Source organism: Sylvia atricapilla, chromosome 27 (assembly GCF_009819655.1).
Source record: "Sylvia atricapilla isolate bSylAtr1 chromosome 27, bSylAtr1.pri, whole genome shotgun sequence".
NCBI lineage: Eukaryota > Metazoa > Chordata > Aves > Passeriformes > Sylviidae > Sylvia > Sylvia atricapilla.
In genome coordinates, this window is record NC_089166.1 from 4,803,095 (window position 1) to 4,821,456 (window position 18,362).

The window sequence follows — 18,362 nt, forward strand, 5'->3', positions numbered from 1 at the left end:
ATCAGCATAATTAATGGGAATTAAAGTAATTTGAAACATGCCTTATAAATCATACAAAGGCTTGTAAGCAGTGCAGGGAAATGTGTTTTGAATTATAAATATGATTTATGTTAAGTTGATGGACTCCCCTTTAAATTCAAGCTCCTGGATGAGAGAAAACGAAGGCTTATTTCTGTTTCCAAGGCTATATCCCAGATGCCTGGCTTTGACTTGGGCTTCAAGCAAAACCTTGTAGCCCTATGAGCCTGGAGCCATTGGAGTGGCTCTTTGCCTCTCTTAATGCTCTTAGTTCTGCTGGAGTATTTAAGCAGTCACTCAGCAGGGTCCATGCTGGACAGACGTGCTTTTGTTTCCTGTCCTCTTGATGGTGTTAAGAAAGCAACAAGTTAATGGCGTTGAATTGAGCCAGGCCTCCTACAGGCAGATACTGTTTGAGCTTCCTTAACTAACCCCTGCCAGCTCGTTTTCTCAGAAACTGCTGCTCTCCTGCTAGTCCAGGCCTTGACTCCCACACAGCTCTGCTCAGGTACCTTGGTCCTGACTTGCAGCAGTTCCTGCCATTCTCAGCTTGAGCCTGCTGAGCAGGCCGGGTTGTTCAAGCTTCCCAGCATGTCCAAAGGAAATCTCCAAATTGACTTTCACCATGCTGAAAAGACAGGTTAAGTGCCATTATTGTTTTGGGGTTTTTTTCCCCCTCTTCCTTCTTAGCAGAGTAACATTAAGTCTAAAGCCTTGTTGGGTGGTGGTTTTGCTCTGGCTTGGTCCCCAGCATTCCAATTCTTGTGGTCTGTGGCTTACAGGCAATGCCAGCATGGCCTGATGAACCTCCCAAGCAGAAGAGATTATTTCATAGTTCTTCAAATGTGCTGCCCCAGGGATCTTGGAGCCAGGCATTGTTACACTTTGGAAAATCTGGTCCTGGCTCTTGCCAGAAGATGGTGGATTTCCTTGGAGGTTCATAAAATATTTTGGCTGGAAGGGAACTTTATCATCACCTATTATGACCTCTCACATAATCCTTTCATGCAGGGATAATGCCATCAAGCCTGTGACTTAGACTTTGAGCTAGTCCTTCAGAATGGACTTTGATCCAGCCATGGTGCTGAGGGCTCCAATAGAGGGCAAAGAAGCTTTTGCCTCCCCAGGTATATCATTCTTCTCAGAACATTGTGGTTTCACAGAAAGGCTGTGAATTGGGAGGCAGGAGGGAACAGGAGAGGTGATGTGAGCAAGGGGCTGGGGAGTATTTCTGATGCTGTCACTTCAAAATTAAGTAAATTGTAAATTCCACTGGAAATTTGAGCTTTCACAGGAACTTCCTGACCGCACAACAAAGTGAGAACAGCAGTCATCCATAGTGATTTAGATTGTTACAACAGTGATCATCAAATTCTTTTTACCAGGGGCATGTGAGATCAGACACAATTACCTTCTCTCCCAAATGATTCTGCTCTGCCTTCTTCAGGTATGCCACCACCATTCATAATCTGCAGCGCGTTCTAGAGCTCTGGGATAAATGAGACCTGATTGTTTTCAATAGGAGAGAAGCGTGAGCACAGGGAACCTCCCTGTACACACACCAGCAGCTTTTGGCACTGCATTTTAACAAATGCTGGAAGAGCTTCTTGCTGTCATTTGTGTTGGGATGAGCCCTGGCTTGTCCCCACTGGATTCTCTACCAGAATTCCAGATCCAAACTGAACTTAATTATTTTTCTGGAGCACTGCTAAAAGATGCACAGGTTTTACTGCCTAGAATTGAGGATGGGGCTGCAGGAATCAAGTTACTACAGGATTTGGGGACCATCCATTCATCTCTAAACACAGATGAAGGGAAACTGAGTCATGCAGTCTTTGTTCTGATCAGTCAGCAGGATCTGATTTGTCAATCAGAGAAGTGCCACCATTTTTGGTTTGTTGCCATATTGAGGAAAATTAAGTCCATGAGGGAGGATGACACAATCAGGATCATTTTGCTATTGTAACTGTTCCTCTTCCTTGACAGGGGTGCCTGGCACACATCCTTGTGTGTAGCATTGCACTAGACACTGACTTCAACAGAAGTTCTGATTTTAAATGTGTTTCAGGGCAAGATAGAAATTGCCAGAAAAACGAGGATTAGAGAAATTTTTTGGAGGACCCTCCTGCAAAGTGAGGTGCTCTGGAGGAAAAAGAGTTGTCAGCTCTGTGCTTAACCAGCAAAGCTCTGGAGTTCATGCTTTTAGCTCTCACTGAAGGCAGTAAGTTCCTGTGTATAACAGCCTGGCTGAATGGGAGCTTGTGTTGCTTAGAAAGTGGGACACACTGCAGGAAATTACCTTTGTAGGCAGGCCTTAGTGCTAATCTGAAATAAATAGGGTACAGCATGAGCCAGCAGAGCATGAGCCAGGCCTGGACACTTGGCTGGAACACAGGCAGGGAAAGGCAAGGGAATTTGAGTCATGTGGGCCTCTGCTTTTTCCTCCTGCCCAGGGATTGTATGGCATGGCAGTTGTCATGCCAGTGAAGGCTTTTGTTCTTGGTCTCTGACCTGCAGTGGGATGAGCAGGAAATGGCAGTGGTTGGAAAGCAATGATGCCAAAATTCACTGACAAGTCTTACATGTCAGCACCTGCTAGCAACCTGTTGGCTGTTTCCAGGAAAGAAGAAAATCCTAGGGAAGTTTGGACCCTGCTGTTCTAAACTGTGCTCTCTGGTGTTAACCCCAAAAAGACCTTACTGCAAGCACCAGCATAGCATGGGAACAGCGGCTTGATTTTGGGGTGGAATTTGACTGCTGTATTCAGGTTGTCTTGCTGTCCAAAGGACCATTGTAGCTCTTGGAATTTGTGAAAGTTAGGGAGTTCTGGAGGATTGCTATATCTTTGGAATATGAAACTTACTTTCAGCTCTTGTGAAGTGAGAAGCTGCTGTTGGCAGTCCCTGGTCACAGTGGGCCAGGCTCACACTTGCTGTGTGTGGAACACGAGGGGATCTGCTCCGGTGTAAGGAGAGAGGTGTCACTCTTCCCTGAGGTCACTGGATGTGGCTTTCCTCATTTGGCAATTAAATTGCCTGATCTCTCCTCAGATTCCTCCTTCATCCCTGGGACCAGGCTCAAGGGATGCTGCATATCCCCCTCACCTGGAGAGCCACCTCAGTCTGTAATTACACAGCCACATGGCTTTTTCCATGTTCATGGTGCCAGTGGTGGATGTGAAGAGATCAATGGAAGTTACACAAAAAACTAAATCTGGGTTTTCCACAACTGCAAGTGACTTCTTCCCTACAGAGATGAGCCTCGTTGGGAACATTGGAATGTATTTGCAGACATTCACAAAGGGGTTGAATATACTTAGGAAAAAAGTGTGTGCAGTAACTCTGGCTTTACAATAAGATGTTGATTTAATTTTCCTCTTACACAAATCTCAGAGTAGTTTATCTAATTAAGGCTTTCCAAAGCCCTGTAAGGTAGAGTGTTATTATGTGTAACAAATGAGGCAAGGACTCAGACCAGCAGGGAATCTGAATTGTTTATTCAAAGAAAGGAGCTGGTTTTATACACTGTTTCAAGGCACAGTATTTCCTTACATGGTAATTCTCATTAAGCAACCTGTCATACATCACCACATGAGCAATATGCTTTCTTAATGTCCTTCTATGGGATGATATGCACTGTTCACCTGCACTGTTCAGCTTCGGGCAGGCTCCTCTCTACAGGGCACTGCCTGGTGGCACCTCCTGCCCCCAAGGTCAGGCAGAGACAAGCCTCTCTGTGTGGCCACGTGCTTCTTTGTGCTCCGGTGTCCTGCAGGGGTGTGCCACAGCCTGCAGCTCAACTCCATCCCATCTCTTCCCACAGTTATGGCCATTTTATGCAGGAGAAAGAGAAGCAGTGGGCAAACCAGGTTGAGAATAAAGTCCTCCTGTATTCTGAGAATACGAGAGTGAGCAAGGACGGGAAGGACTTGTCAGCACACTCTGGAGAATCGCATTGTTTCAGGTGGTTGCAGAGCCAGCGGTTGTTTCCAGTACTGTGTGCTTTGCGATCTCAGAGGTGTTCCTTTCTTACCTGTGAGGTTTGTTTCCCCTCGCCTGGGCCATGATGGCTGCACAGTTCCAGGTGGCTGCACGATTCCAGGTGCCTGCACACAGCTGCCTTCCTCCTCCAGCAGCAGGACACATCTTGGATGCCCTGGATCAGGGCTTTGAGGCTGTTCATGGCTTGCTGCTTCTGTGCAGGCTGAGTGACCTGGATGCTTTCCTATTGGGTTTGGATATCAAAGCCTCCCTAATGGGATACCTGAAGGTGTAGACAGAGGGAGGGGCAGGAACAACCTCAGAGATAAACTCCATTGTGTGGGAGGGTGGAGACTCTTGGAATGGCCTCAGGAAGGAGTCAGGCAGTGGCATGTTATCTTTGAGGCGCTCAAATACCAGTTTTCTCCCTAAGGAAAATGAGGAAAGACACTTTTAGTGTTCCTAGTGTGGCAGAAGCCCTACCTTGAATAGACAAGGATCCGCACAAGGGTGATGTGTTCTGAATGCCCCAAACCTTGAAAAATCTTCACTGGCAATTCATGCCTCATTAGGTCTAACAGAATCTGGTGTGCAGACCAGGATCAGCATCTTCAGGATGTGATGCCTGGAGACATTATGCCCTGGTGCTAAAATCTTAAAAAGCCTGTTGAGTGTTGTGCTCCTGTGGGTTTTGGTTGGGTTTTTTCCCCCCAGTGCTATAAAACGTTTGGGTTTGAGATCACTCATGCCAGCTTTTATGTTCTAAAGGTTCAGGCTATTTGTTGTTTTTTTTCTAGTCCCCAGCTGCCTGTGTCCCAGTACCACTGAAGAATCTCAGCTCTTCTTTTGTGTACCTTATATCAGTAGATTTCCAGACCTTGTGACAGTACAGAAATGCTTGGGAAAATGCATTTAGTGTATTCCACAAGCCTGGAAAGCAGAGACAAAGAAAAGTCACCAAAAACACATTCAAAATGTGAATCTTGACTTCTGACATTTCATCTTTTCAAAATTGAAGGCAGAAGGAACTTCTTATGTGCTTTGTTAAAATCTCTATAAAATCTTCCCCAGTCTTGGTCTAATCTAACCTGTGGACTAGCAGAGAGGCTATGGTGGGAAGGCAGTGCTTGCTGCTGTTTTGCTGAGCATGCTGTGCCTGTGGAGAGGAGCTCCAAGCTCTGGTCGAATCCAGTGACAAAGAAAATGGCTGTGGCAACTGAGTCGTTCTTCAAAACATGATACAAGTACTGTGTACTAAGGATATTACTGACATCCAAGGAGGCTGAGACAAGAAGAGGATCTACCACAGCAACGTAATCAGACACATGGTTGATGGCAGACCTGGTGAGCAGGATGTGCACAGGAGTGATCTGGCAGAGCTGATGGTGGAGGAGAGCTGGCTTGTCCTCATGGATGAGATAATGTTTGGTCAGCCATGTACATACTTTGTTGCTCATAACCAGCTCCTCTGAAAGGACCAGAGCTCAGGGGCTCTTAAAAAATTAATGAAAAGAAGGGAAAACAGAATAGTTTCATGCATCACTAAGGTGTGGGCTCGAAGGAGGAGTTTTCCTGTATGAGAATTCTTCAAGGTCCAAATAATCTCTTCTCTTCCTGGGCCAGAATATGAAACACAGAAATTGATCCCTAACTGTAACACAGTGGGGAAAATCAAATTGAGGTCAACAGAATCTTGATTTTTAACCTTACACTGTTTTAATTTTGAGGCTTTATAAGCTTTTAGAAGTAGTGTCTTAGAAGTTGACAGGATTTTTAATTGATTCAAAAAACTTCCTGTACGAAATGATGAATTATATACATATTCCAGCCACTTTTGAAGAGCAAACCTTTCCGTCTAAGAACAGAAACAAACTGACCTTTTCTGACCAGAGACAGATTCCAACAAGGTGGCTTTTCTTATTTGAAAAAAACCAAAAACAAACAACAAAGCAAAACAAAAAAAACCAAAAACAAAACCAAGAAAAAAAGAAAAAACAACGACAAAAAAAACCAGTCCACCAAATCTCTGCTGAGTCCAAACGTGGGGGATCAGCTCCCAGCAGAGAAGAAGTCATAAAAATTAGTCCAAGTGTGATGTAGCAGCACTGATAATTAAATTTTTACCTGAGAGACCTTTGCTGTTCCACGGAGCCCAATCTCAGATGTGCTGGCACAGCACAGTTGAAAGTGTTGTACCAGTCTGGACTGTGCAGGGCATCCCCATTCAGAGCTGTGTCCTGTTGGAGTGTAGGAGGAAAAAGTTCTGAGATCACTGATCACTGGGAAATTTATCCAGTAACTTCCTTCCTACTGTTACTTGACAAACTTGTCGAAATCCCCTTGTACTTACCTGTACTCTGCTGACAGCAAGAGGGGTTATTAAAAGCTGCTCTGAAATTACTGCTTACAGGTCGAAATACTGTTACAACTTGTTGATTCCTTCCTTCTCTGTGCCACAAAGCTGCCATGTCTGGTGTGAGGTGCAGTTTTGGCATCTTGGAAAAGAAACTTCAGCTGCAAGTGCTGCTCTGAGCTGAATTTTGGAAGATGAAGGTGGAGAGGACCATAGTTGAGTGTGCAGCAGAGGAGCGTTGGGAAGGATATGAGTACGGCAGAGGATGAGCTGCTGGACATCCAGGAGCAAAGCTGACCTAGCAGAGCCCTTGGACTGCAAAACAAAAGGGCTGCCTTTCCAGAATGTGCTAAAGGGGATGTGTCCCAGTCCTGAATTTGAAAGTGAGAAGAGAAACCCCAGTTATTTCAGAGGAATGCAGAGCAGGAGAGGGGGAGTCACAGGAGGAGGATGGTGCAACCTCAGTTTATCTGTTCCTTATCAGATGTCACTACCTCCTGTTCCAGCCTGACCCAGCAGAGCCCAGAGCTGTGGCCATGGGTCCTCCCTCTGTCAGGCCTGGAACTCAGCAGTGCATCCAGGAAAATATTTCTGGCTGCAGTGGATTCTCCAGGAGGCTCTCCTAGGGAATTTGGTTTGGTCCTGCTGGAGGGAAGGAGAAGAGGGGCATTGATCTGTGATTTCAGTGAAAATGACAGTGAGCAAATGACCATCAGGAAATGACGGAGGCTGCCCCATCCCTGAAAGTGTCCAGCACCAGGTTGGATGGGGCTTAGAGCTGCCTGGTCTGGTGGAAGATGTCCCTGCCCATGGTAGAGGGTGGGGCAGGATGAGCTTTGAGGTCTCTTCCAACCTAAACCATTCTGTGAATGCAAAAGTTTCTTCTGGTGGCCTACATGGAAATACTGATGGCATTGTGATACTTGGCAATGCAGTCCCTGGAAATGCATGGAGAAGGAAGTGCTCCATCAAGCACTCTCCAAAAAATTAGACCTATGTGACCTCCATCACCCCTAAGGCACGAAGGTGGGGGACAGTACTGTAGATTGCGTGTTACTGGTGTCCAATTCCTGCCTTAGCACACTGAGGGGGTGAACTGCTCCCTTTGAAGTTAGTGTTTCTAAGGGCAGTTGGAGTCCAGAAGAGCTGGGAGGTTCAGTAAGTCAGTCCCTTTATTGGGTGTAACAGCTCCCACAACTTCTCTCCACCCAAAATCAAACTGAAATGCACAAATGAAATTTAAACTTCCTTGAACAATGTTCACTGCAAGTGGTCCTAATTAACATTCCCTAAATGGCTTTAATTAACTACTAGCTGATGGAATATTTACTCGAGGATTTTTTTCTTTTAAAAAAACCCACAACCCAACACAGACACAAAACACTATTTAATTAATTATTTATTTTACAGATTCCTACCACTGATTATGCTGAAAATGACTTGCAGAGCAGGAGCTGGAGTGGCTCTTGTACTGAAAAAGAAACAGATTAAAGTACAGGAGAAGCAGCTTGCACAAGCAGGCAGCACTCCCAGAGCCATTTGCTGCACCGACTTAAGAAAGTATGATATACTAGCAATTTTAAAATAACACAACTTCCCCTGTTGCCTTGCAGGAGCAGTTTTTCCATGATGTTCCACCAGCTCCTTTCCACATCCCTTTTGCCAAACTAGTCAGTTCCAGTTCGGTCATAAATTGCTCGATGTTGCACAGTGAAGGGGAGGTGACAGATGTCCCTCGACATACCCAGCCCTGGCGAATCCTTTATTGAGCTCCAGGAACCTCTGCTCCCATTGCTAATCTGTGCCTGCCTCCCCTTGGACAGGCCTGGCCACTTCCTTTCCCAACAACCCTCTCCTGCTTGTTTGCTTTTCTAAAAGCTGATTCAGCCTTGGAGCAAGTTGGTGCAACACTCGCAGTCCTTTGGGTCCTGCCCCCACCACCTGCAATGAGCCAAATGGAATTGCTCCATTCCAGCCAGGACAAGCCCAATCTTTATTAATTTTGGGGGCTGTTTTCCCAGCTGTGGTGGCAGCTTGGCCTTGGAAAGGCAACAGTGGACTGTGTGGCATGGGGGCTGCTGAGGCACCTGGGTCGTGTCTCCCACATGATATCTCACACATGTTGGGATCAGCCCTGAACCAGGGACCTGGTCCATTCCAGGTGGTGTTCCCCAGGGGCAGGGATACAGTAGGGGTCACTTGGGGGTGTTGAGGTGCCCTTGCACCTTCCTTCAGGGGAATGAGGGTGTGCAATTGCTCATGGGTGTGTAAGATGGAGACTAGAGAGGAGGTGAAGAACTAGGGGGGTTCATGGATGTTATACCTGCACACCCTCCCTGTGGCATCCTGGGGCAGGGGGTACATCACTCTGTTCCCCTGGTGGTGACATCTCCCTAGGCCTGTCCTGCCCCCATGCCCTGGTTGGCTCTGATCCCCTTCTTGTGCCTGTCACCCCCCAGCACCCTCTGGGCCCCCTAGGACCCTGACCCTTGCTGTCTCGCCACCTGTGATCACCCCGTGCCCCGACCTGGCTGACCCTCAGCCCTGACCTCACTCAACGCTGAATTCAGCCCCCGCCCCCTTTCACCTCATTCCTCCACGACCCCATAGTCCAACTTGATCTTCTGTTGCCTCCCAGCCCTGTTGTGACCACCCTCCATAGCTCCTGCATCCCCACACTTGCCCTGGCCCCCAGGCCCTTCTGACCCCGCCTTGTACCTTACCACTCCCACCACCCCCGACCCCACGGGACTCTGACCCTCTGCTTCTTCCCCACGTGTGTGACTCCCCAGTGCTTTCCAGACCTGTCCCCATCCTGAAACTAGATGTGACCTGCCTTTGAGCCTGCTGCTCCCTCAGCCCCTCCAAACCCCATGACCCCATGGTCCATCGTGAGCGCTTGCTACTCCCCCAAACCTGTGTGACACCTGCCATGCCCCTTGCCCCCTCAGACCTGCCGTGACCCCCAGGTAATAATGACAGGCAAGCCCCCCCCATCTCATAGGACTTTGACCCCCTGCTGACCCCCCAGCCCTGTGTGACCCCGCCATTCCTCCCGCCCTCTCCGACCTGTCCTGACCCCCAGGCCTCACTGACCCCCCCCACCTGCCGCCCCCTGCCCCTCCCTCCCCCCCTTAGGCCCCACCCCACTTCAAACCACGCCCCCTTCGCCCCCCTCCCCCTCCCGCCGCGCAAGTCTCGCGAGACGCGGCGCGGTTTCCCCAGCGCGTGTGCCCCCATCGGCCGGGCCGGGCCTAGCGCAGCGGGGCGGGAGGGACGAGGGGCCGCACCTGTCCCGGCCCCGCCGCGCCCGTCGGCCCCGTGCATCCCCGGCCCCGCCTGCTCCACCTGGCCGCCGGGTCCTCCCGCGAGGCCTTTGTCCTGCCGCCGCTGGTCCGTGCGCGCTCCGGCCTGGCCAGGCCCCTCACGCGAGGCCGGGGATCTGCGGCCTACCCCCAGCCCGGAGCCCTCCCTCCACACCGCCCACCACCCTTCCCCTCCGCCCTTCTCAGCCCGGGTGTCCGCGGCGGAGGCCGCAGAGCCGCCCCCGGCCTCCTCTTCCCGCCCGTGCCGCCGCCGCCGCCGCAGCAGCAGCAGGTTCCCTCCCTCCCTCCTCCTCCTCCTGCTGCTCCTGCTCCCGGCGGCGGCGGGATCAGCGCGGCGCCCGGGGAACGCTGGGCCGGGCGGCGGCGGGAGGAGCGGCAGCGCCAGGTGAGACCCCCCGGGGGCAGCGCGGGGACACCTCTCGCCTCGTCCCCGCCCGGCCCGAGGAGTGGGTGAGGGAGGCCACGGGGGAGGCGGTGGCGGGGGCTGGTACCCCGGGTCGGGTCACGGCGAGAGGGCCGCGGCCTGAGCCCCAGGGCGGCGGCAGCGCGGCCTGGGCCCCTCGCCGGGCACGGAGCTGCGCAGGCCCCGCGGCCCGGCCCGGCCTGGCAGACGAGAGTGAGAGCTGGGGGTAGCGCGGGGGTGGTGGAGGGTGGGCACGGCCTGCAGAGGTTCGGGCTGAGGGTTGAGGCGTGCTGGAGGGGAGGAGGAAGAGGCCGAGGCGGTGCAGCAACTGGCAGCGAGGCAAGGCTGCTCGGTCGGCGGCTAGTGCCTCTGCTTCCCGAGTGGGTAGGAGTGGGGTGCTGGAAATCCCCTCTCGGGAGGACAGGAGGGAATGCCAGCCCTGCCTGGAGGGGTGCAACGGGTACCGGGGCAGCCCCCGGCGGGGGGAATTTGTGTCAGCCTCTTTCCCAGAGGAGCATCCCTGTTTGGGGATGCGATTCCCTGCGGATGGTCACCCCATGATGGGCTAGAGCCCTGGGCGCACTTGAACATCTTGGCATTTGCGACTTGTCTGTCATTTTCCTCGCTGCTCAGATTTCCTGTTTTGAAAACCGGGCTGAGAGCTTTGTTGGGCTTTTAGAGCCCGTGGCAGAAATACGGTTATTTAAACCACGTTTAGGATACCATTAGTTTTTGAGGCTTGGAAATGATTTGTTAGAGCAGTTGAGAATGCCCCGGATGGATTTTACTTTGCCCCTGTGACTTGGAGCTACAGCATTTGGAGGAAGCGACAGGGACAAAATGGACAGTTCATAAAAGGAACAATTGTGCACTGCCTGTTCTAGAGGGCACTTGCTGCCCTTCAAGAACTTTCTTCATCGCATATGCTCTTTACACAGCAAATCTTTCTCTTCTGTTTCTGGCCTTTTTTTTTTTTTCTACCTTAGTCCAGAAAATGAAACTGGAACAGACATTTCTGGAAATGAGCTTGATTGGTGCAGTTGGGAAGATGTGATTTACAGTTATAATGAACAGTGAATTTTGTCCCATTTTTTCTCAGTTCAGGATTTGAATTATGTATTTCCTGATTTTTAACCTGTTTACACAGTTATGCTAGGAAGGTTTTAACCCTTCAAATAAGGCATCCGTGGTGTTGGATTGCCAAGAGATACCCCAGGTACATCCAGGATGTAGAAGCTGCTGTTATTTTAGAAGTATCTGATGCTTTACCTTGTAAATTAAAAGGTTTAATCATGCGTTATTTTTTTCTTATAATCCCACTCTGTGCTTGGAAGAAGCAAACCTGTTATCAGTGAAATCTGGAGTTCATGGAGATCGAGTATTTCCAGGATTGGCCAAAAATAAATTATGGGGTAAAGAATGTTGCTTTTTTTTCTGCTAGTCATGCAGCGCAGATGAAAAGCTCTGAAGCTTTTAGTCATAACACTGTCGTCCCATGTTTTCCTTTTAATAAAGCATCCAGTGGGAGAATGTGACATTTGGTTTCTTGGATTTAGAGATCTTGAAATGGCTCGTACAACAGAGGAGAGGAGAGGAAACTCCATCAGGGTTATGGTTTGAATACTGTAATATGGTGGCAGAGTTATGTTGTTACTACATGGTAATCTTGCATTTCTCTTGCGAGAAAATGCTCTCTATGCGGTTGTGCTGCAGAACAGGCACTTTTAAGTCTTGCCAGTGGCACGGAATATTAAATGTCTCTCTCCTTTCCTTGCATTGCATAATCTGAGTGTTATTCTTCCATAGCAGCAGAAATGATGGAAGAATTGCATAGCCTGGACCCACGCAGGCAGGAGCTCCTGGAGGCCAGGTTCACCGGGGTTGGGGTTTCCAAGGTGAGTGTGAGTACCTGTGGTGACAGGTACGACTGCTTAGCCATCCTGCCTTGCACTTTGGTTGGGTTTTTAGATTTCTACATGGATAATTTTGCTTTGCAAACAAATTCTGTATCACTTGTTATGTTTTGACCTCTAATCTGTGTGAAGTATGTTCAAGAGGAAGGAAAATGGGATCTCTGTGAGCAGATGTTATAATATACAGAAGATTTTGGGCTCTAATTAAGTTCTTAGGAATTGTTCCATCTTAAGACAGCTTGTACACCCAAAAAACTCCATGACAACTTTGTAGAAGTGGGAATCTCATCTGTCTGGCTCTTTCTCCAAGAATACCTTTTAAAAGCTGAACTTGGCTGCTGGTGGGATACAGTTTCAAGTATTGTGTGTTGGATACAATACAACCAGACTGAAACATTGAGTTCTTTTCTTTGGGATGCAAGAACTAAAATGGTCTACCCCATCGCATGGAACACACAGAAAGTGTTTGCAGGGCAGTTCTCCTGTGTCTCATCCACACCCTGCCAATAAAAATCCCATATTCATCCTCATGTACAGCTTCCACTTGGTCAGGCGCTATCTAAAGCAAGGCACCTGAGTAACAACATTGTTTGGTTGCTTGGTGTCCTGGCATTAAGCTGTGAGTTCTCTGGGTGTTGCTACTGTTAGGGTCTATCTTTCTGAACAATGAAGTGATGACAACTCGTTTTAAACTAGATCAGGGGTAATGAGTTAATTTTTGAGGGAGATACTGAGTTTTGGGCAACATCAAGGTAGATGGTGAAGCAGCACATGGTTAGATGATTTTCTGAAGCCACTTAAAATTATTTTGAGAAAAAACATTGTAGATGCTGCATTTCTCAGAAAAACACAAAGTGATTCAGAACTTGAAAGAGTTTTGTTTGTGTTCTCACTTTTCTTTCTGCTCTGCTTCTCAGGCAAAGTTTAGCCTGGGAAGAGAGCATGAGGAAGCCAAATGTTCAGCTGTAAGTGTTGTAAGGAAGATTAACACTAGAAGTTAAGAGGTAACAATTTCAGTTGCTGAAGTAAGAGTGTGGGGATTTTTTTTATCTTTTCCCCTACGCTTGACTTTTAACATATTAACATCTTTTTCTTGCATAAAACTCGATGGCATTTTCTGTACTGTAATCTTGTTTCATACAACATTACAACTTTTCCTGTACTTTATCACTTGTTTCTTGCCTCTTTTGCCCCATATTGTCACTTTAGAATCTTTAGCTGTACCAGTACAGATAACCCAAACATCTTACTAGAATAGCTAAAAGCATATACATTGGTATAGCGTTAAAGCAGTGCCAGTGTACTCAGTGTTTGCTAAGAATGTTAGCAACTCTTCCTTTTAAAGGAATAACCTTTGAATGATACAGGAAAGTAAATCTTAATTATGTTTGCAATATGTTTGGAGAAGAAAGTGCATGTCCTTTTCTGTAGGGGTGGATATTGAAAATTCATTTCTAAAGCAGTCCAAGGAAAAAAGTCTCATTTGTTGGAGTCCTCACTTCAAACAAAGCTCTTCTGTTACGGAGTTTTATTTTATACCTGTTGTTATACAGTTTTACCTTGTACTAGTCAGTAAACTGTTAAAGTGCATTACACTTATTGCAAACAATATATTTATTTATTTACTTGCATTCTTTCTAATTTGCAATAGTTCAGCCAACCACTGATATAAATTAGCATGACTCTACTATGTTGCAGCAAATCTTGGTTGCAATATTAATTTCAGCTACTACATTCCCTCCCAGGTTGGTGCTTCAAATTCCCTCCCTACCCCCCCAAGCCTCCGTCCGTCATGCTCCGCACTGGCATTGGTAGGTCACTGTCTTAAAGGGAATGTATTGGGAAAGCTGTGATACAGTTTTGTGTGATTCAGCTAAGATTTTTACCTGGCTCCAATGAAATGTTTGAGGAAAGAACTGTGGAGTGAGTGAGTGCCATCCAGTGGGACAGGGCCTGGCCCATCCTCCTGGGATGTAAGGTATCTGGTGCTGTTTATTGCATAAAAGGAAGAAATGTCATCTCAGATGCTCAGATATGACTGGGTGAAGGCAGCAGGCAATTGTACTGAGCTCCCGGCCTTCTCCTCCCACTGGGTATCTCTTGCAGTGCATGGCTTCTTTCTTTAATGTGTAGAAACACAGCATGTATTTTGGACCTCTATAAAACAAAAGTAGTCATTTATACCTTAATGCAACTTCAGCTTCAAGCCCACAGTTCCTCTGTATTATTAAATAACAGCTATAGGTGTTTTGAGATATGAATGACAGCAAGCTGACCCAGAATAAGTTTTCAGGCTAGAAATGAGAAAAAGGCTTCTAGCCATCAGAGTCATGGGATTCTGGAAGAGCTTTCCTGTAACAACAGTAGAGGACAGAAATCCTAAACTGTTTTGGAAACAGCTATGTGATTGTCATCTCCTTTGGTAGCTGAAGGCACAACCCAATGGCCAAGGTCATTTGCAGCCCTAAAAGCCTCAAAATTCTGTTGCAACTCTGGGATGAAGTTTCTTACTTAGTAGCTGAAGAATATATTTCACTAGAAGCTTGGAGTTAATTCATTGAATCAAATTTATGAGCAAGGCATGTTTCTAGGCAACTGTTAAACTCCCGTGCTTCACCCATGTCACTAGATAGCTTCAAAAAGCTGGTGATGCTTTAGATGTCTATCCTTGCCATATGGTAAAGTGCCATTCTTCCCCAAATTCCCAGAGCAAGTTCCTGAATTAACACATGACACTCTGACACAGGCTGTTCCTGCTTATTTGGCTCCTGTTTATATTTACTTACTGGGAAAACCTAAGTGCATTCCCATTAGGTATCCTGACTAGACATCATCTGTGGCTCAGGAGGCCCAGGAGAAAAAAAAATGTGAATTGTTCCTTTAGATATTTGGGTAATATTGTTTAATTTAGTCTGTTCTCATCTTCTACCTCCCTTTTTCCTATTTGAGCTGCCTTTAAGATATCAGGTGGGTTAACTGGAAGGATTTATGTATTTTTCACAGACTTTTCCTGGATAAGAATTTGAACAAGTAGTTGTGATGGGTGAATCTATATTTGTACACAGCCTGTCTCAGGCTTAACCAGGGTGGATCGTCACAGCAGCACATGTATCTTCTACAAGTTTGGTTTTCAAAAGATCTCTGAACCAAGCTCTGTGTGCTGCTTTTATAATTAAAACTAAAATGGCTGAAGTACTTCTAGGGAGAGTAGCTGGGCAGTAGGAATCTTGTAGATTGATCTGACTATGCCAGAATTGAAAGAGTGTTGGTCTTGGTGGCAGCTAGTGCTCCCTTTCCTCCTGCTTTGAGGTAATGATGCAGAATATAGGCTGCCAAAAAATTGTTCATAAAGAACAGTATTTGCCTGTATTAGTTTGGTTTTTACTTACTCTCTGTAACTTAAAGTCTTGATCACTTCAGCAACTCCAGTTCTGTGATGTACTTAGCCACAGTTTTAGCAGCAAATCTACCACGTTGAGAATTCGTGTTTGAAAATAATCATGTCCTCCTTGGAGAGAAGTGGTGCTGCACACTGGTGGTCCCCAACAGTACAAAACAGAAAGGGAAAGTCACACATTTGATCCATCACATGGGTCAAAACATATCTACAAGTACAGGCCATGAGAAGAACCAGTTAATAAGTTTTAAAACTTAGAATTGAATTTACCAGCTGCTGCCGAATGTGCCAGGACTTTATGCCAGATACTTGAAAATTGTTTGGATGTTTCTGTGTGCAACATTACTTCAAATGTGTTGTCTGGCTGCTACAGCCCAGAAATAGTTGTCAGATCTCAGTCCTATTTCTGCTCCTGAACTGAGGGTTAGGACGAGTCACGTGACCTTTCTGTCCAGTTTGCCATCAGTAAAAAAAAAATACCATATTTCCAACCAGAGATAACTCTTGAGGCGTAATGGAAGCCAAGCAAATCCTGCTGGAAATCTACTTGCCCGTCTGATAGAATGAGGGTTACCTGTGAACATCTGAGAGTAGATTAACTTCTTTTGGCAAAAGGACCTGAGTAATTCAGGGATTTTGTTATCAGCAGTAATACTGAGCTTTTCTAAAAGTCCAGTTAAGAAGCAGGTTGTAATTCTTATACTTAGGTGATGCTTGAAATAAGAAAAGAATATGTTAATTAAACCTGACACAGTAGCACTGGACCAGAGTAACTGTAAAACCATTTGACAGTTTCACTTCAGTATAAACCTGTGTGGAGTCAGCACTAACCTGTAGTGGAACTAGGGATTGACTCTTTGTATTTGAAATCTCTTGATCTGCTACAGAATTCAGAGGAACTTGGGTTTTCCTGGCTTGAGGTAATGAAGCATATCTATCTACATGTCGCCTTCATTTAGACAGCAAGAGAATTTTGCAGTGCCTGGGAGACTCTGGCTAGGCAGCTGGAATTCCTAGAGCTCCCTTTCAGTACGAGGAATTGGAGAGCACAAAATGGAGAGTACCCAGCCTGAGTTGTGGAGTGATGGATCGTTTCTGGGAACTTGGGGAGGCTGTGGAACTGCAGGAGTCATGGGAGGCAGGAGATGGTAAAGGGGGCTGAGTCAGCTTGGTGTTGTTCTAGATGATCTGGTGGGAGCTATTAGCCAGAGAAGTTGTTTCTTTTGAAGTCTCACCTATTGATGCCTCACTGTGGGCTTTCCAGGGGCTCTGGCAAAGGAAGAAATGACTAACCAGCTCCTGTGAGTGGCCAGATTTTAAATTCTTGCCTCTTGAGTAGGAGTCTTCAGAGTACCTGCTGCTGTTGCATCCAAATCTCAATATGGAGGCTTTATTGTGCATAGGTATGTCACAGACTTCGAAGCAGCATTTGATAGGTGAATCACAAGGGAAAAAAGCATGCCAGCTTATCTTGGAGAGAAATTCCTTGTGGAGGAGGAAGTGTGTGTTGTTCTTGTGCTTGTAATTTGGGTAAACACTATAGGAACTATTAGCTTGTTTCAGATGACCCTCGTATTTTGAATTTTTGCTTAGCCGCATCACTAATTGCCTTGACAGGGCACAATGGCACAGTGGATGGCTGGAAGTGAGAGCAGAGAAGAGCAGTATTATCCCAAAGAGGTTTGTGCTAGAAAAGTCAGATAACTTCTGGAATAAAATTCTTAAGCCCTTCCAGTGTAAACTATTGTATGTTTATTATTCCCCACTGCTACTTCCCTGGCAATATATTCATGTTAATGTTCTTTGCTTACTTCAGTTTTTTTTCCCAAAATTCACGTTCATTCCTTTAATTCCTTTTGTGTCATGTCCACTTAAGAATGGTATGCTAAATTAAGTACTGAACATTTATCCCAAGTCAGTGCATGAGTTAAATATAAACAGTCAGGAATGATAAAATATAATTTTGAAGCTTTTTTTAATACACATACTCACTGACTGTTAGCTGAGGGGAGAAGCTCAGATGTATGGTTTCTCACATCCATGCCTAAACTTACTGCTATAAGCAGTTGATACCTAATTTTACACATAGCCTCGTGTTATCTGGATAATCAGGAAAATTTTCCTTTCTCTTGAATCACTACATGAGAAGAGGTGCAACCTTGTGCAAGAGCACAAGGTCACATTCCTGAAACATCCTAGGTATTGCATCTTTGTTGCTTTGAGTACAGCACGGTCTAGTGAACAATTTGAGTTTCTGTAGCCAGAATCCCTCAAAACAAGACTTTTTTGCCAACTTTGCCAAGTTCAGCTCTTGTCTGTAAAGATCTAATCCTTTAGAGTAGGAAAACTGTCAATGAAAGGTCATCTCAAATGTAAGCAGGGGAAAGGAAAAGTCACGCATTTGATCCATCGCATGGGTCAAAACATGTCTACAAATAATTAATTACATATTTGTCCACAAACCAATACATGTGACAGTGAAATTGCTGGATATCTGTAGACAATGACAAACTGTTCTATGCCAGTTTCATAGTGAACAAGTTGGTTCCATCTCATCCTGTCTACTATTGTACTGTGTTGAATTTTACCACATAATCAGTGTAGGTTCTAGAGGAAGATTTAAAATTTTAACAAAAGGTGGGGTTTTTTGTTGTTGTTGTTCAAGAATCCTCTTTTATTGATGCAAGAAATGGTTTTGATTTCACCTAGTAGAGCTAAAAATTTTTCATTCAGGATAGTCAGTACAGGTACTTGTAATACTGGAAGTAAGAAAAACATTGTGGAATTTTGTATTAGGCATTTTTCCAGATGCTTGCATCCCAGAACTTTACATTTGGGTACAAACTGCATGGATTTCTTGTACTGGATAAGATAAACTTGTATTTCTGCAAAAAATGTTAGTATCATTTCTAGCTATAAGGGGCCCCATCAGTTAATTCTCCAGGTGATCCCAGAATACAAGGGTCTTGCAG

At 46.2% G+C, this 18,362-nt stretch overlaps 1 protein-coding gene across 9 annotated transcripts in view; it reads left to right on the forward strand.

Moving 5' to 3' along the window:
- The window catches only part of TLK2 (tousled like kinase 2), a 56,623-nt gene that overhangs the window by 3,705 nt on the left and 34,556 nt on the right, over window positions 1-18,362 (forward strand). For 2 of the 9 annotated variants that reach the window (XM_066336826.1, XM_066336833.1), the window contains exons 2-3: window positions 11,887-11,975; window positions 13,739-13,804. In XM_066336826.1, the coding sequence (XP_066192923.1) occupies window positions 11,887-11,975; window positions 13,739-13,804 (155 nt within the window). Of the gene's footprint in view, window positions 1-9,589; window positions 10,063-10,372; window positions 11,493-11,886; window positions 11,976-13,738; window positions 13,805-18,362 lie in introns of those variants that run through there. The other 7 variants (XM_066336830.1, XM_066336835.1, XM_066336827.1 and 4 more) reach the window with 6 other exon arrangements.